The sequence below is a fragment of the Prinia subflava genome, chromosome 1 (genome assembly GCF_021018805.1).
Source record: "Prinia subflava isolate CZ2003 ecotype Zambia chromosome 1, Cam_Psub_1.2, whole genome shotgun sequence".
Taxonomy (NCBI): domain Eukaryota; kingdom Metazoa; phylum Chordata; class Aves; order Passeriformes; family Cisticolidae; genus Prinia; species Prinia subflava.
The window spans coordinates 137,644,860-137,669,915 of NC_086247.1; the positions used below are offsets into that span (position 1 = coordinate 137,644,860).

The 25,056-nt window shown below is 40.7% G+C and overlaps 2 protein-coding genes across 14 annotated transcripts in view; one reads left to right on the top strand and one right to left on the bottom strand.

The window, feature by feature from the left end:
* The window catches only part of PDSS1 (decaprenyl diphosphate synthase subunit 1), a 22,390-nt gene extending 15,192 nt beyond the window's left edge, over positions 1-7,198 (top strand). Inside the window, exons 5-8 of one of the 2 annotated variants that reach the window (XM_063414219.1) lie at positions 2,132-2,212; positions 2,393-2,506; positions 5,930-6,010; positions 6,733-7,198. In XM_063414219.1, the coding sequence (XP_063270289.1) occupies positions 2,132-2,212; positions 2,393-2,506; positions 5,930-6,010; positions 6,733-6,873 (417 nt within the window). In that variant the 3' untranslated portion in view covers positions 6,874-7,198. Of the gene's footprint in view, positions 1-2,131; positions 2,213-2,392; positions 2,507-5,929; positions 6,011-6,732 lie in introns of those variants that run through there. The other variant, XM_063414210.1, reaches the window with a different exon arrangement.
* A 1,129-nt stretch (positions 7,199-8,327) lies between these two features.
* ABI1 (abl interactor 1) overlaps positions 8,328-25,056 on the bottom strand; it is a 78,082-nt gene continuing 61,353 nt past the window's right edge. For 2 of the 12 annotated variants that reach the window (XM_063414090.1, XM_063414097.1), the window contains 7 exons: positions 22,410-22,550; positions 20,543-20,643; positions 19,548-19,622; positions 17,747-17,923; positions 14,921-15,007; positions 10,657-10,842; positions 8,328-9,019 (listed from right to left, as the gene is read on the bottom strand). In XM_063414090.1, coding sequence (XP_063270160.1) covers positions 8,844-9,019; positions 10,657-10,842; positions 14,921-15,007; positions 17,747-17,923; positions 19,548-19,622; positions 20,543-20,643; positions 22,410-22,550 — 943 coding nt within the window. In that variant the 3' untranslated portion in view covers positions 8,328-8,843. The remainder of the gene's footprint in view (positions 9,020-10,656; positions 10,843-14,920; positions 15,008-17,746; positions 17,924-19,547; positions 19,623-20,542; positions 20,644-22,409; positions 22,551-25,056) is intronic. The other 10 variants (XM_063414105.1, XM_063414122.1, XM_063414131.1 and 7 more) reach the window with 7 other exon arrangements.

Genomic DNA, 25,056 nt, shown 5'->3' on the forward strand with positions numbered 1-25,056 from the left:
CTGTTTTTAAAGGCAGAACTTTATCATTTAAACACACATCACTGTATTGACTTGGTTATCCTGATTTGTATTTGCAAATTCCTTTATTATCCCAGAACGTTATCCCAGTACAGCTCCAGTTAAACTCCACGTGAGGCTGCAGCCCGGCCGGTGTCCAGCTGGGGGCAACAATCCACAAGAGCAGTTGGAGAAATTGCATCCTGAAGGATCCCTCCCAGACAACCCAGGCATTGCAGTTCATAATGTGGTCATGGTCAGAGGTTGCTCACTTGAGGATGACTGGCAGAACAAATCTCCTGAATTTTTAGGAGGTTTTTTGTCTTTTTTTTTTTTCTTTTTTTTTTTTTTTTTTTTTGTCTGTGAACAAGAAATTACCTTTCAGGTTAAATGAGGAAGCTCCTTTCTTTACATAGCACTTCCCCTCACCCTCTGCCAGCTACTGCCCACTCCGACCCTTTGCCATTAACCAGGATTTTGTCACTGAATTCCATATTTTAATCCACCACATGGAATGAAATGTGGAGGTAGGTAAGGACTGCCTTGAACAGGGTAGATGCAGTCCCCCTGCCAGGCTGGTATTATGTGATTTATATTACACAAGCAAACAAAAGTTTGCATGGTACAGCAGTAGATGTTAGGTCTTCGGGCAAATTCTGCTATTTAAGAGACAAACATCAAAAGGAGGATAAAAGGGCAAAATGTTCTACTTTGATAGTCCCTAGCAACATCTATTTAAATATCTCATATTTGCAGTTCACTCTGTTTAATAGCCTTCAGGATTTTGTACGATTATTAGAGATAAGTAGCATTATTTTCCTGCTATATTGTCCTTCTCTTTTAAATAAAAGTAGGGAATCTATGATGCTGTTAATTCCTCAGTCGTCCAGATTCCTCTGGGGTTTAGTTATTATCCACAGATGCAGGTTATGACTGGGAAGTGTTCTGATGCATAAAACAATAATTTTGTGCAAGTTGTGTCACATTTATTAGGATATTATTGTTTCCATCTTCATGTTCACCATCAAAGCTACTGCTGGACTTGCTTTTACTTTGAGTTTGGTTTTGGGGTTGGAGGGGTTTTCTTTATGATCCTGCCTTACACTGTCTTAAAGACGAATATATATATATACACATTTTTATATTGTGTCGTTTTCCTAGCATATATTTTTAGTCTTAAGTAAAATGTATCTTCACTCCTTGCATTAGTCACAGCAGATTTGGAATGCCTGCAATAAACCAGGGTGGATTTTTGTCCTAATTGGTTTATTGAAGGTTGAAAAAAATTGAGTATTTAACCAACCTCATTTTGCAAAATGTGTAATCAGTGCATAAATACAGAAAGCATAAATGCCCTTACTTTGAAGCAAGATATTAGTTCTCAAACCTTAGTTAGTGTCCTGTATTTTAGTTTTGTGGAGTTTATTCAGCAAAATTTCTGTCTCTCAGGTAGTTGATTGTACATTCAAGTAAAGTGTGTTGTTTGTCTCAGTTTAGTGATACCTTTGTCATCTTGGAGTGCTTTCTTCATTTGCTGTCTTTCCTTTGCCACTAATTATCCCTCAGTGCCCTTGCCTGCAAGCTAATCAACTCATCTTCCTGGGCAAGTCAGATACAGTTAGCATCACCTTAAAAATAATCATCCTTATGCCAACTGCCCCTCCTGTACTGGGTTAAGCACATCCAGCTTTGTGATCTTTTATGAGACATGTAATGTCCATTTATCTGTTGTCTGACCTCCAATTATCCCCTGGCTGATTTATATATGTAATTAGCTTAATTTCCCCATCACTGGACTGCATATGACTACTACACTGTGAAGTGCATCCACATTTCTTCTCTCTTTATCCTTGCATTGTAATTTCTAAGCCTGATAAATATTTAATGAATCTAATCTCTTTGCAGACTTGAATGGAGTTTGAATACTGCACTGCTGTTCAGCCTTGTTTTCTAGTAAGCTTGCCTAGCTGTGTGTCTCCATGAACAGAGATAAGCCAGAACGTGCCTGAGTCAGCTTTTTTTTGCCTTTCCCAGATCCCTCCTGCCTGTGCTGGCTGTGTCACACCTGTGTTCAGGGGCTAAAAGTGGATACTAACTAAAGCTTTCTGTTTACTTGGGGTTTTTGTCTTTTCAGGTTTCAATTCTAGGCTGCCCCGATCCCAAAGTTCATGAGATTGCATACCAGTATGGAAAAAACGTTGGCATAGCTTTTCAGGTAGTGTTTTTGTTGAACTAAATGGAATCTAAAATCTAAACTTTTCCAAAGTGCTTTAGAAATCAAAGTGGGCTGTCTTAATCCTTCTTTAAAGTCTTGCCTTTAACAAGGATTACTCTGTATTTAGCTCTAATTTTTGAAAAAGAAATTTTAAATAAGCAGTATGTTTGTTTTTCCCAGCTGATAGATGATGTGCTGGATTTTACATCATGTGCTGACCATCTGGGGAAACCAACAGCAGCAGATCTCAAGCTTGGATTAGCCACAGGCCCTGTTTTATTTGCTTGTCGACAGGTAAGTCAGCAGGAAGCCGTTTCCTCAGTCTTTTCCAAAAAGATTTCCTTTTATTTCTGAAACAAGAAGTGAAAACTGCTTCTCACAGGACCAGCTGGCACCCATCAGATCTCCAGTGTCAGTGATGGGAGTGGCCTGGGCACGTGTGACAAATCAGTGTGTTCAGTGTCAGATGCATTCTGTGCACACACAGGCTGTCAGAAACACCTTCCTGCACAACTCTGTTGCTGTTAGGTTCTTGTAGGTATTCAGAGTTTTAGCACATTTTGCACAGGTTATTCCCAAGTAGCTTCTTGCTTGTGTTTTCTCCTGAGACATCTTCCCAGGCTTGACTGTGCATGCTGGCTTTTTTGCCTTGTTCTGGGCTTTGTATCCATCTGGGACCAAGAATTGAAATCTCTGACTTGCCTTTAGGTGGATACCTTTATTTATTTGATTTGATCTCTTAATCTCTTTGTCCTCAAGTATTATCCAGTTACAAACATGGGTAGCTTTCCTGTCTGAAGGTTGGATAAGAGAAAAGGGAGTGTCATAAATAAAACAAGCTTAAAATTGGTCAAGATTTTCAGTGCCTTAAAAATTATTTGGAGGAGCAGAATGAAAACAGAAGTGTGAGCAGCAATGAAAAAAAAAACCACATTAAAATTGGTGCTAATCCATAATCAGGAAAGAAACTGGTTTAATTCCTTGCTCCAGTGTCTTGTTCACCAGAGGCAAGCAGATTTGGAGCTTAAAAGGCAGTCCTTCCTACCAGGCTTCACAGTGTGATACAAAAACTGGCACAATTAGTTCCAGCAGAGCTCTTGTCTGTGATCTCTCAGTGGAATTGCTTAGAGCTTGACATGGGAACAGTTCTAAATCATTTAAAAAAACCCAAGAACTTTGATATTTACTTCCCCCTCTAAAAGAGCCTGTTGTGGGGGGAGGTGGAGCATTCACAGCTGTTTGCTGCCTTATCCTGTGGGCACTTACAAGGATCTGTATCTCAGAAAAGACAGGGGAGCACAGAGTATCAGGCAGCTGACAAAGCAGATGAAGGCATAATGAGAACCTTCTCAGTGTCCTCAGCATCTCCCCATACTCATCTGGGGCCTCCCAAGCATGTTCTTGAATCATTATTTCAGAACTGTGTCATCAGCAATTGGAGCTGTCCAAAGAACAGTGAGACACTCGGGTGGAGAGGGAGGATGGAGCTGTAAAACTGTTCCTGTGTGTATTAAAGCTGTGTGCACAAGGAAACAAGGCATGTTGCAAACACCCCATTTTGGCAGAGAATGGGTGACATTGATTGTCTTGTGGGCGTTGAATATTCCAATTTTTAGATTAAAACTATTTTTTATTAATTTGTTTGGGTTGTCTGTCTCTGACTTTGAACTTCATCTATCTTTTAATTAGCTTTACAAGATAAATTAGTTCATAATATAGAAATACAAGAAAAGAAAATCTGTTAGTCCTACTGTCAGTCCTATTTAAAATCATGCTCTTTGTAGGAGGTCAGTTTTAAATGCTTTTCCTCATTTATACCTTTGATAGATGGGAAGTGTCCATTTTTGCATTGAAAGATAACTTGATCATCTTACAGAGTTTTCTGCATTAGCCAGAAAGCTTCTTTGCTGAAAATGTCCTGCTGTTTTGAAGAAACTGGAAAAACAGCACTACAGACTTAACTGATACATAAAAAAAGCATGAGTGCTAAAAATGTGGAGCTTCAAAGAGACACTTGCGATGCTACTAAAAGATATTTCATGTATTTGTATCTGAGGAAAAAACTCATGAGCCAGGACTAGGAGACAGTCCAAAGTGTAATTATTAATTATGGGCTGTCTTTTCAGATTAGTATTGCTGCTGTCCTTTCATGTGGCTGGTACTCCTCGAGTTGTCTTCCTGACAAACATTTGTTGGTTTTTAACGTGCTCTGGATCTTCAGTGACAGATGCCTTCAGTGCCTTTCCTTCCTATCCTCTGCCCTCTCTCTGAAATACACCTTTGTGCATTAGAATATTAAGGAGAAAAAAAATGTTTACCTTGATATAAAACCTATTTATTCAGTATTTAAAGTTAGGTCACTCAGTAAAAAAAAACCAAACCACTCCATTTGTTTTTTAAGGAATTACACTAGTGTATGCTAATTCTAAAACTCCTCTTAAATGAGTACAGCTGAAGAATGAAGGTTTATTTTTATTATAAGCGTTCCTGTTAAATGCTGATGTGCTGCCCACTAAATATGCAGAGTTGCTAATAACAGCTCTGCCTTACAAGTTTTGGGATTTTCATGTCCTTTAGTGCTTAAATATAAAAAGTGATCCCATATACATCCTATATAACTGTAAATATGAATAATATGAAAACTGATTGCATGAACACTGCAATTAAATTGTCATTACCTGGGAAGGAAGCTAGGATCTAGAAAAAGCTGTAACTTTCTTCTTTTAGATGAAGTATGAGTCACCAGAGAACTTCTGAATGCCTCTCCAAGACTATGTATGAGTAATTGGAAAATATCACAGCACTGAGGGGTGCTGCATGTTTACCTGAACAAGGCTGGAGAGCTGCAGTTGCAGGACCAGAGGGGTGCAGGAAAGCACACCATTGTTTACAAGTGTATGGCAATAAAATCATCTTTGACTTTAATCCTTTCAGGCAAGATGAACAAATAGCTTTCCCTTAAAAAGAATTCTTCTGTGGAGTGGCTGCCTTGAGTTGTGGCCTTATTTTGTTAAGCAATAGGTTTTTCTGTTTCTAGGCTGTCTGAAGAAAGAGGCTGCATATTTAGCTAAGTGATGTGATTTTTCTCAAAACAACTGATTGGAGTTACCTTCTTGATTTGAGGGAATTGAGCATCCAGTGCTAACTAGAAATGCTGTGTGACTGAAAACAAAATACCTTATAGCTGTCATTTTTCTCTTATTTAAAAAAACCCTGCGTATAGAAAATACCAGCACAATGGAAAACATAAGAGAATGTAACAGCTAGTGTTACATGAGGGGATTTTACAAATTGAACTGTGCAATATTGCAACAAACATCCTGGGTTCTTTTGTACGTGTGGGGTCAGAGGTGCTTCTTGCAGGAGTGCCCACACTAACCATGAGCTGTGAGAGAGTATCTGATGCAGATTATACACCAGGTAGTAGCCACATCAGAAGTTAGCACACTGCAGCATCTGCTAACATGATAAAATGGCAGGTGCTGACTTCTGCTACCACCTGGCTACAGCCAGCAGAGCCAGATGGTTTAAGTTTTAAATGCTTGGGCTTTGCTACAGTGTGCAGACTGCAAGTATGAACCTAAAGCTATACCTGTAGCAACAACAGTGACAGGAGGAGAGGGCTGCACTTTAGTGTCATTCTGACCTTAGCACAGCAGGCAGCTACATGGAAAACACCTCAAAAGCAAGTACAAACCCTTTTCCCTGTGTGCTTAGTTTCCAGAAATGAATGCTATGATAATGAGGAGATTCAGTAAGCCAGGAGATGTTGAACGTGCATGGAAATATGTGTTGCAGGTAAGACTGATACCAAATATTTCTGCTCTCCCTCCCATTCTGTCTGAAATTCAATGTCTCTCAAGTAAAATAGCAAGGCTGCATTATCAAATGCCTGCTCAGGAGCACGCAATGTACAATGCCAAGTCAGAACTCCTCAGCTCTCTGCTGGCACAGTGTTTTAGCAAAAATGCTAGGTACTGAAGAACTTTCTTCTTTTTTTCCTCCAACAGCATAAAATCCATGTAATCAGTAAAAAGCTCATGCATGAACTCAGTTTCTCCAGCTGAGGCACAGCTGTATTCAACAGCTGGTACAACAGCAACAGCACATAATTACCAGTCAGTCTTGTAACTGCAGTTATGCACACCCCATACCAGTTTTAATTGGCTCTGGTCTAAAAGGACTGAGTAATGGTCTGTGCAAAATTAATACCTATTTTTCAGAAGAGCATGGGGGATTTGTACATCTCTATTTAGGGCAGGAGGGGAAGGGAAAAACCATTAGTTTCCAGGTTATTATTAATACCAGTGCTGTTTTGTAATGGCTGAGTTGCTGTTTTAGCGTAAATGAGTTTTGGTGCTTTGACAGTGGGTGGGCTTTCCCGAGTACAGAATGGATCCTCCTCCTTTCCCCATCAGAATATAATGTGTTAGGGCAGTAAGTACCCTAAAACTTCCCCTGTGACTGCAGAGGGCAGGAGGAGGCTGCTCAGTCCCCATTTCCTCTGTCTCCTCCCCCAGAGTGATGGTGTGCAGCAAACGACCTACCTCGCCCAGCGCTACTGCCACGCCGCCACGCGCGAGATCCGCAAGCTGCGGCCGTCCCCCGAGAGAGAGGCCCTGGTGCACCTCACAGAAATGGTCCTCATGCGAGACAAGTGACACAGCTCCTCCCACTCCTTCTGGCAGCTACTTACCAGACTGTGCCTAAAGTCATTTCAAAAGTTATTTGCTTCCAACACAAGCTACCAAAAATTATTTTTTTTAGAAAAAACACCTTTTTTTTGAAGTTCTATTTTCTCTTTTTTTTAAAACAAAAGTTTAAAGTGTTTTACTGCAGGAAGCCATGCAATTCAGAGCAAATCAAACTGTGCTGTACAATTGTTTTAACGGGGGCTATTGATTGTGGGGGATGGGGAAGATGTTTACATGTTGATGCACAAAGGCCACAATGAGAATAAATATAAATCAGTGTATGAAAATTGAAGCTGTTCCAAATTTCAACTTCTTTACACTTATAAACAGAGCATGCACGTACGGGAGCTCAGAAACTCCTGTGAAGAGAGATGGTTTGGATGCTTCCTGGCTGTTTCAACAGAAGCACCTGGAATTGTATATAGAGATACTGGTTTACCGTAAAAGACTACATGTGGATTTTAATTGGTTATATACATCAATGAGTTCCAATTCATGCTTTTGGTGGCTAACTGCTAGCAGTTAACATGATGCAGAATTTGATATTGCTACCAAATGAACGCTTTTGTCCAGAAAACGAAAGCCTTAGTATTTCTAACTCACACTGAAAATGATTGATTCACCAGCCAGTCAAACCTGCAATTCCATCACTTTCCATCACTCATTTGCAGAATATGTTCTGTAGTGTCCTAAAAGCCGTCTTTGAAGTCCCAGACACATTCCTCTCACAGTAATTACCCAGTACTACCACATTCCTTCTCAGGTTATTTCAGCCACAGAATCTCGAGCAGGGAACACACCCTCTCTGGCTGTCTCTGCCTGTGCTCCCTTAACAATGGCCCAGTTCCTGTCTCTGTGTTCCCCTGGGTGCTCTCTGAGGAGAGCCTGCTCCTGCTCCCTCTGCTCTGGGGGCTGCTCCCAGAGGCACTGAGAGAGTTCCCACACAGAACAGTCAGCTACAGATGGTGTCCAACTTAATGCATCCAGGCAACTGGATTCAGTCAAGAACCCTCACTAAAATTAAGTGTTGGCAGAAAGAACTTTTAAGAGTATGTATAAGTGTGTAATTCAGGTTTCAGATCTAATTTATTTGCCCTCTGTCAGTGATAGTCACGTTACAAACATTTGTTTTTAGTACATTGCCTGGGATAACACAGCCATGATTTTGCTACGTTAGCATTCCAAACTTCTTCGCCAAGCCAACCAACAAAGTAATGGACAAGACCTTTGGTTCACTTATATATTTATGAATGGAAAAAGTCATAATGTAAATTTACTCATTAAAAAAACTTGGGTACAAATTACACATACATAAGACCACCCATTTTTTGAATCACATGGACACCTTAGACCCAAACAACTCATTGTAATAGACTTTAGTGAGAATACTCCAGGTAAAGATTACAACAATTGGAAGCATCTTGGATTTTTAAAAAAGTATATTTCAATACATAAGTTTGTATGCATGCTTTAAACAAATATAGTTCAAGAATGAGCAAAGAGTCTAAACAAAAAGTAATATGACCAGCACTAACATTAAACTTCTCATCCAGGTTTTAATATGTTAGTCTAACGTAGTGTTAGTTACCATGCTGTACTGAAAAATGTAATGGCACAATCTGATCATGGTTCATTAAATATTATACCCTACTTCCCCGTAATATTTAGGCTGGTCATAAAATTAACAATGCATAAGTAAATAAGTATAACCAGTTATAGACAGTTGCTTGTTTTACAAATTGCCATCAGGTAAGACATACTGTCCCCAGAGACTCAGAGATGGACATTCAATCATACCATTAAAACAGTATGGCCTGAAGAAATGGGCACAATTTTTTGAAAGTATATTAAGACAATTCTGTTAGCTTTTAGTTACCCCTGGTAAATAATCACGGTATGACTTGAATACAAGACCAAACGTTGAAAAGCAAAGGATTTTAATCGGCATAGTGCATGATTGATTCAACGTAATTCCCAGGAAACAAGCCGGTTACTCGATTGCAAACTCCTTCATACCAGCCGTCATCGTTCTTCTTGATCACGTAAATGATTGCACCCTCCATAAACGACAGCTCATCGTCCTTGTCCTTTGTATAGTCATATATAGCAACAACTGTGCAATAGACAGGGACACATTTAGCATCTTATTAATAGCAACGGTATTAAAAAACAATTGTACTTCAGAAAATGTTAAATGATTAGTTCGCTATTGTGGGATTTTCAATAATAAATTCACATGCTTTTCCTGTTGAACATTAAGCCCAGAAAATGGAATTTCACTTTCCTTGCAACGTTAGCTAGCACTAGAGAAGTGGGTGGTGACTACACTGAACACTCACTTAAGCTGCTAAGAGAGAAGTACGTCCGATTGTGAGACAGAAAAGTGGAGTTAGGACACTTATGGACACTTAAAAGCTGGGTTAGGGAATAACTGACCAGATTACCTCAAAAGCATGTGGATCCCTTTATAGGAATCTCTTGATCAGAACACAGCTAGAAAAGTTTTACAAAAATCATTCCACTGAGGCCCACGTTGGCACCTCAGTGTGGCCTTGCACACGTTGCTGCTAAAGCCATTGCACACACATGAATGGTCTTTCCTACAGCGCTTTGATGTCATAAGGAGTTGTGGCATTACTTTTCAAGGAGCTGCACTGAGTGCAGGTAGGAGAGTTGCTGAAGAATGTAGAAGCAACATCTGCTCTTTTCAGCACCCGACTGGTGAATACCTTACTCTTACCAACCTCCAACCTGCTGTGTGCCATTAGCAAGGCAAAGAGTTCCCCAAGGAAAGAATGTTGCCACCACCAGTACTGGAGTTAAAAACCAGTATACCAGTCTGTATATTTACACCACTGTAAATATACAGACTTCAGACATCACAGCCCTACCCTTCCAAAGTTAATATGGATTTATGCAATTGATCAGCTTTATGAATTCCAAGAATCCACTGTTTTACACCTACATATATTCTTAGATATCTGACATCTTAATGCCTAGCAATGATGTGCTGCATCAGTTGTTTTCATTCCATGGGTATGTCCTGCACACAGTCCAGCTCAAGTGAAGATGGAACACAGGAGCTGTGCCACAAATATCACAGGGACCCGGCCCCATTTCATACTCGCTGCAGCAGCAGCCAGCTCATGAGAAAACTGGCAGCACTGCTGCTGACAGAATGGTCAGGGCTACAACACAGACAACTCCACAGGCAGAAATCTGCTTGTCCATTAGTTAAGGGAAGAGATGTTTGCTACGTGACTTCATACCTAAGCACAGTTCACAGTCTGCTGATCTGGAGTCACTGATAAATCTCCAAGGAGGCCTCAACAAATTTCATAGTTCAAAGTCTAATAACCCACTGCAGTAATCTAGTTTGATGAGATAAAGACAGCTTGGAATTCCTGTCTGTTTTGCAGCAGTTTGTAGATGACTGCCCAGCAATCCTGAGGTAGGTACTGACAGTCCAGCTCATCAAAGATGAAAGCCGTCCAATTTACATCTACTCCTTGTGAAGAAGCTTGCTTTTTCATCTGTTCTAGAATGCTTGGAGGTATTTTGTAATTTGTCCAGAGAAGGGTTATGGCTTACCACATTAGGTGTAGACACAAACTAAGGAAAGCATGTTTTGAGTTCTGACTTAGGAAGGACAATGACTGTTTTCATCAGACCCACGCTAAGTCCCTCATTCCCTTCAGATGCCATTAACCCTCTGATACTGCACTAACACAGGTGCAACACTTCTCTTACCTTTCTCTATGTAGTTTTTCGGTGCCCAAGCAGGATCTCCATCTGCATAGGGGTCGCTGTACTGCACAACAGCAGCCTCCTCATCCTCATAATCCACGGGGGGTGGGGGTGGAGGAGGAGGAGAGTCATCAAACATCGGCATCTCATCGGGAGGCGGCGGCGGGGGAGGAGTCGGGCTATCAGCAACTAGAAACATTTGGAGACCATTGTTTTTTGTTAAGACACAGTGGAGATGCAAACAAACCTGAGGCTGTACACTGTAAATAAAAGGGCTGGGGGGACAACACACAGCATGCACTATAATACCATGCACTGATTAGAAACAGAGGCTTTGTAGTAACAACTACAACACACGACTCTATTTGTTATTAGTGGTCAAATCTATGTGTAAATGCTACTAGAGTCAAAGCACATGCTGCGGGGCGTAAGCTGAACACAGCAGAGAGGAAAGCTTCCTGCTCCAATGTCCATGCGCTGCAGCGACAGCTATGGAGACTGCGAGCGGCACCCTCTGAGCCAGGCAGCCACCGGCCTCTGGCAGGGCCAGCAGCTCCACTGGGCTGTAACAAATCCTTTGGCTCCAACACTCACTTCAATTTACTTCTGAACCTGCTTCCTTGCATTCCTCCTCTCTCAGAGCTCGCATTAGGGAACAAAAAGATCTCGTGTGGGTCTCTTCCCTTTTTTAAGATTTAACCAGGTAGGAGGAAGCCAAGTAATCTTTCTGCAGGAGAAAAGCTTTGTGCAGATCTCCTTATCTTGCAGACTAGCCTGTGTGCATGCACACATTCAGGAGTCAATTAATAAATGGAAAACTACGACAGGCGGCTGCTGCTCTTAGAGAAGAAGTGCTCAAGGAATTAAAAGTATAATCCAAAATGTCAAATCCCTGCCCTGAGATTCTCCAATCAGCACAATTACAAGTTGCTTTGGGAAAGGGAAAAGGAGAAAAGCATTATGGCACAAATCACTTTTTCAATCAGTTCCTTGAATTAGTTTCCAGTAACGTTGACAGCAGCTGGCAGCGAAATAGAGAGATGGCATACTCAGATGAAGGACATCAAGTCACTTTATCCTATTCCTAGAGAGATGTGGTCCACTACACAAGGACCTGGTGCAAGCACTATGAAGCTACAACTTACTGAAAGGATGCTACTGTTCCTAACATCAGCTTGGTTACATAGCAACACAGATTCGTTTTGAAGAGATCTGGGATTCTGCACACAGAAAACACAGGCTGAAAACCACTGCTCTAGGCAGGGTTTGAGGGAATGAGGCATCAGGCCCCAGAATGTGCAGCTCCAGCACACAAATTTTGTAAAGAAAGCCAAGCAACGGAGAAAGAGTAACACTGCACTGAATGAAGCTTTAACTACTGAGAGTTACAATGGCACTGGAGATTAGAAACAGGGGTTTTGTTTGCTTGAACACTTTTTATTTTTAGCTGATCACTACTCTAGTGATGACTTCACCTTTGCTCTTCAGCCTCATGCCCCTGACAAGGGCCTTGGGAGCAGCTCCCATGTCCTGTCTGGGTCAGACTGGCTGCATGGGACAGGTCTGGCACCTGCTGCCAGGGGCAAAAGGGGGCAGGAGCTGCCTCAGCCCAGGCATCCAGCGCCTCCCTGACCTTGAAATTCTTCACCTGCAAGCCCAGCTCCTCTTCAAACTGACCAGCTAAGCTGAACAGCCCACAGCTCTCCCCATCATTAAGACTGGCTGCCACTGCATTAGTGACTCCTCTTCCATACAGAAGCCCATTTATGTCACTTGGAGACAGACTAACAAAGTCTGTGGTGGAGTGAATGCTACGTCCTGCCCGTTGCTGAATAGCACTCACAGACAGGCTTCATTAATCCACCACAGACACATGACAACACCGTTTATGAATGGACTGGTTTTGTGCTGCAGTTTAGCACATCTTCCCCAAATGTATTTCTCCCCTTAATTTTTGTCTGCAGCCAGGAAAAAGAAACAGAGTTGAAACAACAATCATTTGAGATCTTGAGAAATCCTTACCTTAGGAAATTAAAAAAAAATTAAAAATGCAAAAAATATTATATTTATTCAACAATGAAGCTGCATATTTTAAAAGAAGAAAAGAGAGCAGAAAATGCAAGTGTGAAAGCACAAAGACATACTCTAACTGATATGCAGTGCAGGACCTGCACGCTTTATGGGACACATTTAAAACAATTCAAGTTCACATTTAAACAAAGGGAGAGAATGGAACAGAAAATTAGACAAGTGCCACTCCACTGAAGTATCCCCTCGCCTCTTGGACTTTAACTTAGACTTTTCCTGGTACTAAACTTAGCCAGACTCTAGGTCAGCATCACTTCTCCTAGGGGAGGGAAAAAAAGCATGCAAAAAGCCACTCTAAATGAGAAAGGGTAAATGGATAAGCATTTATATAGCTCCAAACTGAAATCTCTTGTATGTATTCCCATCCTTGTTCTTTAAATGGAGACCAGCAGACTCCTTTTGAAAGCACTGGGTGTGAGAATAGCAATTTATACCAAATCAGCAGTCCCTGAGCACCAGACACACTGGAAAACTTCTCTAGAGGATATGCCCATGGTGTGGACACAGGAGAAAAAGAAAAGGAATTGCATAGTTTCTAAGCCCTCTCTGTCCTTGTCCTCTGAAGGAAGTTCACAAGCAGAGGATGTTGCTTTCCAAACCTGCAGATCTCTATGATGAGGAAAAGACAAGTCTCCCCACGCCTCCCTAACACCAGAGACCTCTTGCAGAAAATGAGGCCAATGAAAGTCTAGCACACAATGCCAAAACTCAACAGCCCCTACAGCCAGCTTTGCTGAGTGTATGCACACACGCACCCCTGCCTCCAGAATGAGGCAGCAGCAGCTTCAAGCCATACTCATTATATAACTGTCCAACCCAAGGGACTATTAAAAGAAAGAAAATAAAGAACCATTCCTGTGACTAGATTTCAAGCTTCATCTGTTTTGCTGCAATCTCATTCATAAGTTATCTTGCATTTTGCTGTTGCACACACAAGTCAGCCTGTCCCTTTCACCTCCGCTCTCCCAAGGGCTGTGTTATCTCCAGGAGGACAATACTTGGAACAATTCAGAAGCACGTGTCAATTTTCTCAAGTTTATCTGCGAGTGAAGACATTCTGTAACCTTCATCTTCAACAGGTTTACCTCTACACTTAATATTTTGGAAGGGTTTACAACAGAATTTTGTGGCACACTATTCTGCATCAATGTGGTTCTTACTGTTTACCTAGCACAGCACCAAAATACCTCCTTTTTGAAAGAGAACCAGAGAGATGTCTCCAATGTCATGGGGAATACTCAGAACACAACCACTTAAACGCTCTAATGGGAAGCAGAAGAGCAGCACTACTCAGACCTGAGGTCCCTAAATGGATGCTGCAGCTATACAGCCAACTGTGTAGTAGTAGCCCCTGAGATCCTAGCAAATCTCAAAATGGTTCCCAAACACTTTAAAAACATTTATTTAGTTCATGCTTTATCTACATCGCATTTAGTCTGTTGTTCACACAACTGCAACAAACACCAACAGAAAAGGATATCTCCAGATCAGGAACGTGATTTTACACCTGCATAGCACTTAAGACACCTGAAGGGAATCAAGCAGTAATGGTAAAAGCAGAGTTACCAGTATAAACACAGCATGGCTAGAGAGCACCTCACAAACCTAACAAGCAGAGCTATGCTGCAAGAAGCTCAGCAGGGAAATAGAACACAAAGAAATGGAGAATGAAAGGCCACCGAGAGGAAAGATGCCTTACAAGCTCCTTTGTAATGCATTAGATCTTAAAACTGCACATTTTCAATTGACTGCACAGCTTCCTGAAAAATGCTACAGTATTGGAATCAATGGTTACACATTACACGTTCTGACAGTCTACATAAGCCTTTCTAATAAAAACTAATCAATCATCCCTAGTGAAAAAGGCAGGGTGATTCAACATGAAATTAGTATTTTCAATTAAAATACAATTTTATATTCACATCAAACATATGCCATATTTCACACTGTATTTCTGTAATAAATTTGCAGTTCAGAACTTAAATGGGTCAGTAATAATCATGCACGTGTTATAAAATATTGAAGAGTGTGCCCTTCAGCTCCAATAGCATATTGACACTAGAATGCAAGATGGTATTAGCTTCTGGAAAAGGAAACAAAATAGAGTCTGACTTGCCAGCCATGCATGCTAGAAGAGAGTAGGCTCTACCCTTTAACAGCTCAGCTTGTCCAAACTTACTGTTTTCCTGCACCCTGGCCACGAAGCCTGTGAGAGGTATCTGTGGAGTCAACTGAGGCATAGGGGGAGGGGGTGGAGCAATAGAAACTGGTAGCAACACACACACCATATCGGGAAAGTCAAATGGACAAAGGAAAAAAAAAAAGGGAACAAACAAAAAGCAGCCGTCAGTAACGAGGACCACAAAACAAAGTATGTAAAGAACAACAAGAACGCACACACACAAGAACCTGCTTCAAGCTTGTGTTTCCAACAAGGCTGAATTTGTGGTTAGCCAATGGAGGATCAAAAGCAAAGCATGCCCGTGTTCAGCCAGGTAACAGCCGAGCGCAGGCTGCGTGTGAAGGTTCTTGCTCTGTCACACATTTTGTGTGCTTCACCAGGGGAGCAAATAAAATTGAGCTTTTGTCTTGCTGCTAAATAAGAATTACTTAATTTAGCAGTTACCGTCTCAAAGTGAGCTACTAAAAGTAGAGGTGATGTTTTGCAAGATTCTGGACTCTAAAATCCAAGTGGAGCGCTGCATCAAGTGCAGCAAAGCAGCACTGACACAGAGCAAAGACAACTTCTGCAAGGGGCACAAAGTTCCAGCATCAATACTTCACAGCACCTCCCATCACTGTGCTCTGCTGGGACAGGGGCAGTCAGCCAGCTTACTGCGTTTTTGTTTTTTTCAAAAAAAGGGACCTAGTTGCTTGCTGGTAGAAAAAATAGATGGGTCTAGAGCAGAGTGGAGCTTTACTACATCTTCTGTGGTGAGAGGGCACTCAGCAACCTAAAACCTTTGGCAAAGGCTTCAACAGCTCTGAGTGGCTGCAGGAGCATGCAGAGCTCCTCAGGAAGCCCTTGCAAGCTCACCTTCTCTCAAGTGTGTGCCTGTCTGGTGAGTAATGAGACTTGTGACCACACCCGTGCTCACAGGCACTGGGCTGCCAGCTCAGGTGTTCAACTCTTCCCTGCACAGTTTGGGAAGAGGAATGGGAGCAGCAGGGCAAGCCACTCAAACTATCTCTCCCTTAAGTGCAGCAAATGAAAAGCATAAAACAAAACCCCACCCAGAAACTCAACAAAACATCAACTCATTTGTTTGTATCGTGTCCCTTCTCAGTGGAATTTCTCTTGCACTGGAGCAGAGAAATTCCTGTGAAGGTGGGGATTCAGCAGGGTAATAATCCAGTTGGAACCAAATTTGAAAGAGGTTCTGTTCTTCCAAGTAAGCAACAGTTTTAAATAAAGCTGTAACTAAGATTAATGTTTGATGAATTAAAATGAAGCATTTAGTTCATTACAAAACCAATAATCAAATAAACTGCATGGGATAAACGATCAATAAAAGCAGGAGAACAAACAGTGTCTCACAAAATTGAAGTAAACATCTAAGAAAAACCAGAGCATTTGTTAGCATGAAAAGTAAAACCTTAAGGAAACATGGGACCTGGGTTTAATGTTAAGACAGTAGCACTAAAAAAAAAAAAAAAAATCACCAGTTACAGAAACAGAGGAAAACAGTTTCAAGTAGCAAAACACACCCATCAAAATACTGTTTTAAAAATGCTGACTATCAGTATTTTGAAAACACCAGAGAGGCTAGATTAAGAAACAGCACCTGCATTTGAGCAAAAAATTGCTTTGGACAAATGTAAACATTCAGAAACACTGGTGTGCACAGCATTTCAGACAATTGGACTATTCTCAGAAGTAAAATCCTGTTTCTTTAATGGAATTCAACTGTTCAAGCAGGAGGGAGATTCTGTTGTTATGGTGAATTAATTTGGAGGAATAAGAACGTGGAGCAAAATGAAATACTAGTATTGGTGAGCAAGAGTAGGAGGAAAATCAGGTTTGGAAAAAGGAAAAGACAGATACTGTCTGCGCATATAAAAATGCTTTCTGACAAATGTAATACTTCTAAACTACTGAGAACTCTTCAGTGTCTCAAGTATTTTAAAAGCATTCTTTTCTTAAGAGTAAGCACACAACAGCAAACGCTAGTCTAAAAGATCTTGAACCCAAACATCAACATCTCTTTTCAAAAGAAATATTCCTATGAAGTTTAAAGAGTTGGCATTCTGAACACTACCAAGAAAAAATATACAACTACCCCTCCTCAATGTGTATTTGATCAAAATTTATGGAAATGGCAAGGAAGAAGTTTCCTGATAGAGCTTCCTACCAACAGCCAAGATCCTTATTTTGCAGATCTTTCTGCAGTGAACCTTGTTTGCCTTTTTGGGGTAGGTAGGCAGGAGGCTGCTGACTAAAACCTACTCACTTGCCCATGGCATCCATCCCTTTCCTCATTCATCTCCTTCTGTACTCCTACTAGTGTGAAAGCACAGAGAAGTTGTCTGCTAAAAGAGAGAGACTGTTCTTAGCTTTAAGCTTGACTGTTAGAGAGCTCAAGAGAGAGAAACTTAGAATCAAGAAAGGATTTAAGAAAGAGACAGAGACAGGGAGGAACTTCTAAGAGTAGGGGGCTGTACTACAATCACAATTAGGTGTCTCTCAAAAAAACCCTGGATTTAGTTTATGTTCTCCAAGCACACCTGAAATGCCAAGTATAATGTGCCTATAATTAGACAGGCAATCCTAATAATTTCTTGTTATGAGTAACAGCAAACAAGTCAGGGAGGAAAACAGTATAATTGCATATAGTGCAATCACTGCACAATTTCAATATGGTTTTTCTTGTTTGTTTTTCCTTCTATTTCAGGGAAGAAAGCAGTAATCTCATTGATGCTTTTCATAAATGAATTAAAATGCCATGCATGCTTTTACAATCATTTTGCTCAAAACAGTTTGGGATTTCAGAGCTCAGCAGCTTACTTGAATTTTGAGAATAAAGAGGCCCGCCATTAACATGAGGTTGAGCAGAAAATGGAGCAGTCACAGAAGGATTCCGTCTGTATCCACCAGAAGATGCTGAAGAAGTGGTAGAGTTGTGTCGCGAGATTTGCCTGGTCATTGTGCCATACTGGGAACCAGGAGCTGAACCAGGAGCAGCTGAAAAGCATTAGCCAGAGGAACCAAGGAAAAGACTTAAGCAGAGCATTACTTGGGATAGAATGCAGAAAACAGAAGAAGTCCAGAACGTGGAAAACACTTGATTACAGTTCTCCAATAATTAAAGGTCAGTAACAGGCGATTAACAGAAAAACAAACATTCCTGTTTCAATCAATAATGAGAAAAAACACACAGAACACAATCTAACAACTCATATAAAGGGCATTGAGAAATGCTGAGAGTACTTTGAGAGACTGGATCGGACTGGAAAATTGAATCCAACTCTTCCAACTCTTAAGTGTATCTCAGTTATTCTACATGCAATAATACCCTTTATTAAATAGCACACGGAAAAAAAAATCCACATTCTGCTCTAAACAAATGATTTCCATTGCAAAGCTCAACGTGCCTCCAATCTAACAAAAAAACCACTTAAACAAAACAGTGAAACAAATGTCATGAGCTTCAGACACCTGGAATATTTATTAATCATATTTGCTGGTTGTGCTTTTATATTGATGGAATTTGTACTAACAATTCAGAATCACCAATGCCAGCTGACAAAGATGTCATTCATTCTTTGTGATAAACACCCATATTTACCTTCCACCTACTTGCTGCACAAACTTCAGGATTAACAAAAGAGTTTCTCTTTCAGATTAACCTCTGACAAACAGAAAATCACACCTTGCAAACTAATGAATCTCACATATTATAGTTGCATGAATTAATGCAATTCTTAAATGCAAAAACTAGTTTGCAATAAAATGTTTTTATATACATATATATGCTTTTATATACGTATATCACATAATTATGTAAGACACAAACAGCAAGCAGTCAGAAGTTTGCAGTACTGTAATGCTATCCAAAGTCACTTTCACTTAACATTTCAGTTAGGGAGAGTGCAAAGGGTTATGTGGGTCAAAGCCTCCAAAGCTAGTTTCATAACTCAATCAATTATTTTTGTCATCAGCCTGTGACAGGAAAGGGTGGGGTATTTTTTCCTGTCTATTTTGAAAAGTACTACTTTTAGATCCCACCCTAACTGCTGTTTGTAATGCTTGAAGCAATTTCTCAAGAACTGTTAGTTCATATCCTCAAGTATTCCAGTTTGACACCTGCCTGCAGCATTATGGAATCAAAGCCAAGCCACTGTGACAGACATTTGTGCTTTCCAGTCACTTTATGCCCACAGAATAGAACACACACATCACCCTACACATAAGCCACCATTTCTAAGTTAGAGTGCAACTGTTGTGACTTAGTTTCTATCACAGAAGTTACATAGCCTAATACCAATATTCAAGCTGATTCTGAGATCTTATAGATCAGATTAATTAGATCTTAGCTTAACTGGGACCAGATTTAATGCAACTAGCAGCCTTTTTTCCTGTACCTAGTGCATATAGCTTCAGAGGCTTTAACCACAGGAAATTAGTGGAGATTAGATTTGTTGAAAAAAAAAAAACAAACCAAAAAAAAATCCCAGAACTGATTTTTGTAATAAAATCACATAGGTCCCACTACAGAAGAAAAAAGACCCTCACTAAGTTCATTAGGAAGAGATGATTATTGATTATGCAGCATGACTGCAATCACTTCAGCATTGACAAGTCTCACCTATCAGACTGCCCATCGGGAGAGGTGGAGGCAGTGGTGGTGCTGGCAGGGCTCCAGGAGGAACAGAAATGTGTGCTAATAAAATAGTTTATATTCCTAATTAGGCCATATTATTAAAATATAAAAATACAAAGTACAGGCACTTGATAGGCTTCCCAAACAAATATGAAAATTCAACCTCAGTTATTTAATACAAATTCAGACCCTGATCCTATCCAGGGTTCTGGTACATGCCAATCCTTGTTCTCATTGACTTTTATGGGATGCCAGATGACAGTGTGATTTCATGCCTATTTGTACCACTGCAGGACCAGAAAAGGTCCTGGAAAAGGAAAGCCTACGTGTATATAAGGAAGTGAAGACCTGTCATCCAAGAAACAGAGAAATCTCTGCAATAGTAGAATTACATTACACCAAAACTCCACTCTTTTCTTATGTCTTGTGGGCTTGCAAAACACACAGTAAATAAGTGATTGAATCGGGCTGGTTTATTACTAAGATAGAATAATAAAGAAGGACCCTACTCAATCTCACCATTCTTCTTTCTTAAACACAAGGGAGTGTGCCTCCAATGCTGAGAGATCCTGTATGGTTCTTTCATCACAGATGGCAGAGTTAGCAAATTATTTCAGAAGCCAATGTTTCCCATTAAACATATACATAGTTGCTGCTGCTCTTGGGGCATTCAAAAAGCCAAATTGTAGACACATTTAAAATGATACATTTGTCTTTTACTCCCATTGTACACCCTTGATTGTCTTGTAAAAACATGGACCAGCAAAGTTATTTCAACCATCCATTATTCAGTAACTGACTGTCCTACAACTGCTCTTGGTAAAGAATTAAAACTTCACACCTCACTCAGCACTCATAAATGATTTCCTGAGTAGAAGTGTGCTTCAGGACAGTTTCTACCCCATGCAGTTTAGTCAGAGTCGCTCTGCAAACACAAGGAGGTAACAAGCAGCCGAGGTCAGGGGAGGAGTGCCACATACCTGGCCCGATGGTTGGCGGGGAAGGCGTAGGCACGGCAATGGGAATGCCAATACTGCTGCTGCCACTGTTCTCTCGACTGCCACTTCCTCCACTGCTGCCACTAAGAGGAAAAAAAGTATTAGCACAGCATCTCCTACAAAAGCATATCACCAGTCACACTTCTTGGGTGAGCTCTGCTAGCCTAACTCAATTACAAACTCCCTATTAAATGCCTCTGTCTTTACCTACAATTGCACACAGATAACCAAGTCTGGATGCATTACGTTCCTAATAAATGGAATTAGCTAAGCTGATAAACATCACTATGAATAAAATGCAGAATTAAATGCTTCAAAAAATAAGAAGGTAATCAACCATGCAAGTTCTAGGCAATGGAGTAACAACTGCAGGTGTTGGGATGCAAATCCCTCTGGCCCCATCCACACAGGCCCAGAAGTGCTCAGAAATGTGAGGGCTGAATTAAGACCTGCAGAGAAATTAAAATATATAAATCCACGCAGATATGATGTAGAAATGTAAGTTGAATTTTAAGAAAGTTGAGAATATAATAAATGCCTTAAGTAAATAAGAGACTCAATTAGTCAGTAAGAAAATGCCCTAAAGCCTAAAGTTCAGTACCACCACCTTTTGCAAAGTTAGTAACTAAGTTCTAGACATGATGAAAACATAATGTAGCCTTGCTAGCATTCCTACATAGAACAGACAGAGTTATGTATGCAGAATTTGTGTAAGAAATTACAGCCACTTTCGTACATCAATCCTAATGTTATATAATATGCAAATCAGAGGCCAGTAATGCAAAACACAGGGAACTACTGGATAACATTTCTACACATGCCTTTGGAGGCTGTAAGATATATTTTCTTAGGGGGAAACTGAAAAATAATCGAAATTCAGGTAGAATCTGTCCTTATTCTAAGAGCACACCTTAGTTCAAGGCTTGAATTTATATGCATTAAATGGATAATATAAAGGAACCAGGCAAATAAGGTGTTTTGAAGCCGAAGCTTCTCTTTAGTTCATCCATGTTAATTAAGAGTACTCAGTGAAGTTCTAGTTTATTTACCACTCCTGGATAGCTATAAATCAGTCAAGAGTCAAGTGCCAATCATTCAAATATATTTCTTTAGAAAATAATGTTACAAAAAAGAAAATTGGTGATCTGAAATGGAAGCCAAGATAATTCCTTCAAAATTAGTGTTCTGTCTGCTGAAGACCTTGATCTTGTCACCATGGTTGCAGCTGAATTCCTAACTGCAGCCTACATAAAAGAATATCTTGTGAGACAGAAGTAAGGAGCATTCACAGTAGCCAGCTAAACAGACTAACAAGATCCTCATGCAGCGACATTTAGAAGGTATTTAATTCTGACAGTATTTAATCACCAACTGTGTCTAAAATACTCTCTCTGTTAGTGACCTACCATGTTTAACTGCCTACTGGGAGTTTTTTTAAAAAAGAAAAATATTAAGAAAGCAGCTTTCTAAAAAACAAGCTAACCTTTTACTTCTAACTACATTGAATTCTTTAATCTGTTTTTTCCCTGCAGTTCGAAGCCTGTGATAAAAATCAAATTTAAAAAAAAATTAACTCACTCAAGAGACTTAGAGGAACATTTAGCCTTGCAATTCAAGAAGAAAATAACAAGTTTGAAAAAGCTACACTCAGAATATGGAATATGGAGACACTTCTTCGTGGTATGGAAGTCAGCAACGCAGTAAAGTTCTACTGATGCAGTGGTAGAATAACTCATCTTTTTGCCTTTCAACAAAAAACCAGGAGGCACAAAGCTTCAAGGCTTTTCTGTGACTTTAGTAAGCTCTGGCTTGCCAGGCAGGAAGGTGTTACTGTGGGAAAACACCCTACCTGTGTGTCCGTGGTCTCTGGTTCAAGGAAGCTGTCCTTCCTGGGCTGTGCTGGCTGCCCAGCCTGGCAGGGCTGGTCATGTAATCATTCGGGACTGTTGGCGGCTTGACTGGCTCCAGGGTTTTGTAAGGAGTATTTCGTCTGGTCAAGGAAAAAAAGATTTGAAGACAGAAAGATGAAGAATCAAAAGATTAAAAGGATAAATAAGTGAAGTTGTAAATCCATTTGTTTTCTAAATTTTTCATGAAAAATCACTGCAGTGACCCACACTGCGGTATATTAAAATTCCATTGGGCAGGATAAACAGGTCACAGTCAACAGCCCAAAGTATTCTTACATGGACAGATCCATACAAGTTGGCCTACAGCTAACAAACTGGTCAAAAATGCCTAAACTAAACTAGTTTAGCCACCCAAAATACATTATTTGAGCAACCTAACATACAATAGCTACATATGCATAACACTCTGGGTTACCTGTCAGCACATGACAAATCTCTGTTGTACCGATCTCCTCTTCCCTTCCCCCCCTTCCCATCAGAATCCTTTCCAAAAGTATTCTTGGATAAAGGTATTCATCTCATTAAGACATCAGCAAGGCTGAATCAAGATTCACAGAACAAGTGACATTTGCAATCACCAGTGCTTTTCCTAGGAGCACTGCTTCCCACAGTAATCAAGCAACCTCATCTCACATAAGCAGATCAGAAAGTGCCTCACAGATGAGCTTCATTGTTTCCATTTTGTGGCCCAAGAAAGCAAAGCCCAGAGAATTCCAACCTAGCAGAGTGCATCAAGTCAGAAATACAACATGGATCTTTCAAGATCTATTTACCAGACCCGTTACTGCCGTAAGAACAGTGCATTTATTGTACTGAATCGCAGAGCTCTTCAGTTCTGCCAGTAACTGAGAGATCCACTGCAAAACACAGAATTTGGCAATGCACCAGAGCTAAGCAAAACCAAAAATACTGAACTACTGACATTTAATAATTTGTTCAATTACTGGTTATAACTAAGTTGCTAAGTTATACAGCTTCCTGCTATTTTAAGAAACTTACAGACTTTCTTCCTACATTGTGGAAAGCAACAGTACTAAACTTGCTTTTCAAGGTTATTTCAGTTGGAATCACATTAACAGTCTTCCCTGCTTATCATTTTTGTTTGGTAGTCTTTAGATCTCCATTGCTTACAACTGGAATACAAAATTTCTTCTTTTTTTCACAACTGATCTCTTTTGGCAGATCTGTAGGTGGTGACACCCTGCATGTTAAAACCATCTAGAGTTCTTCAGACAAGCTAATTTACAAACACCACAGTATCTGAAAGCAGTTACAGTATTTCCACTTTTCTCTTTGAGAGGTTTTAATAATAAATTGTTATAGATAGAAGACAAAAACATTGTTTCCTGACAGCGCTCAGAGGTCCTCATCTCATTGTCCCCCAGTGTTTCAGGGTGATCCTGGGGGCCCTTGTCACCAGGGAGAGCTACAGGGAGCCCAGGGCCCTGCTTTGCTCCAGGACCCTCACAGAATGACTTCAACTACTCCTGCCACATCCAGCTCCAGCAATTCACTTATTATTCCACGGCACTTCCAACCTGAGCACCAAATAATTTCTGCAGTCTCTTCCTGTTCCTGTGAAGAGAGCCCTGTTTACCTCAGCCCCGTTCGCTTTTCACTCTGCGTGATTTCCATGCAGGACTCCCTCCCCACCATATTCCTTGGGATAGTCCTGCCTTGGGGGGACAAGCTGCACAACAGGCAGCACCTACATAAAGGCCGATGTTACGCACTCAGCTCGTTCTGGTTTTACACACTTATCTCTGTTTTCGGGATCAAAGGGAGGAGAGTAGCATCCTGGCGGTTTCTAGCGATGTTTTCTGCATAAATTAGAGTAAGTCATGCCTGTGGCATTTCATGCTTTGGTGGAACACGGCTGCTCAAGACAAGAACTGTACTTCCTGAACAAGAAGGGCAGATAGAAATCTCTCTGCAACCCACATTATTCCTCCCCCTCAGCCAACTGCTGCCACTTGTCAAGCTCATCTGGAAATGACATTCAGCTGATTAATCCTTATCAGGCATCAGCCAAGGCAAGCAAACAGCTCTGGCTTCTTCAGGGGGGAGTACTGAGAGAGGCAGCTCACCACTACATCAACGCTGCTGTTCCGCTAGCAAGCGTCCAAGAGGACATGAAAGTGCTACCCAGGTTCCCAGGGCTGATAAACAACTCTCTCAGCTGGGATAAGAGACACAATTGGAATACTGATTTCATGCCCTTGAGCAATGGGAATTTTCAGAAAACATGCAGAAGAAACCTCTAGGTTAATTTCTCTGTGGAATATGCAGCAAACACTACCACCAAAGCATCAAACAGGGATTAAAAATTGCTAAGCCTTCAACAAAAGGACTTGCTGCTTCTAATTTTCCTTGATCATTGCTCTTGATCTCCAACCCTGCCCCATCTCATTACTCCTCATTTTTCCAGCTTCCTGCCTCTCTGAGACAACATACCTAAAACCAACACAACTATGCCATCAGCTTTACAGTGCCTCAGTTCCCCACAGTATAAGGAGAAGACTGAGTATGACAAACAAGTGGAAGGTCATTTAGGATGCCTTTTGGAAGATATTGCACAGTTGGATA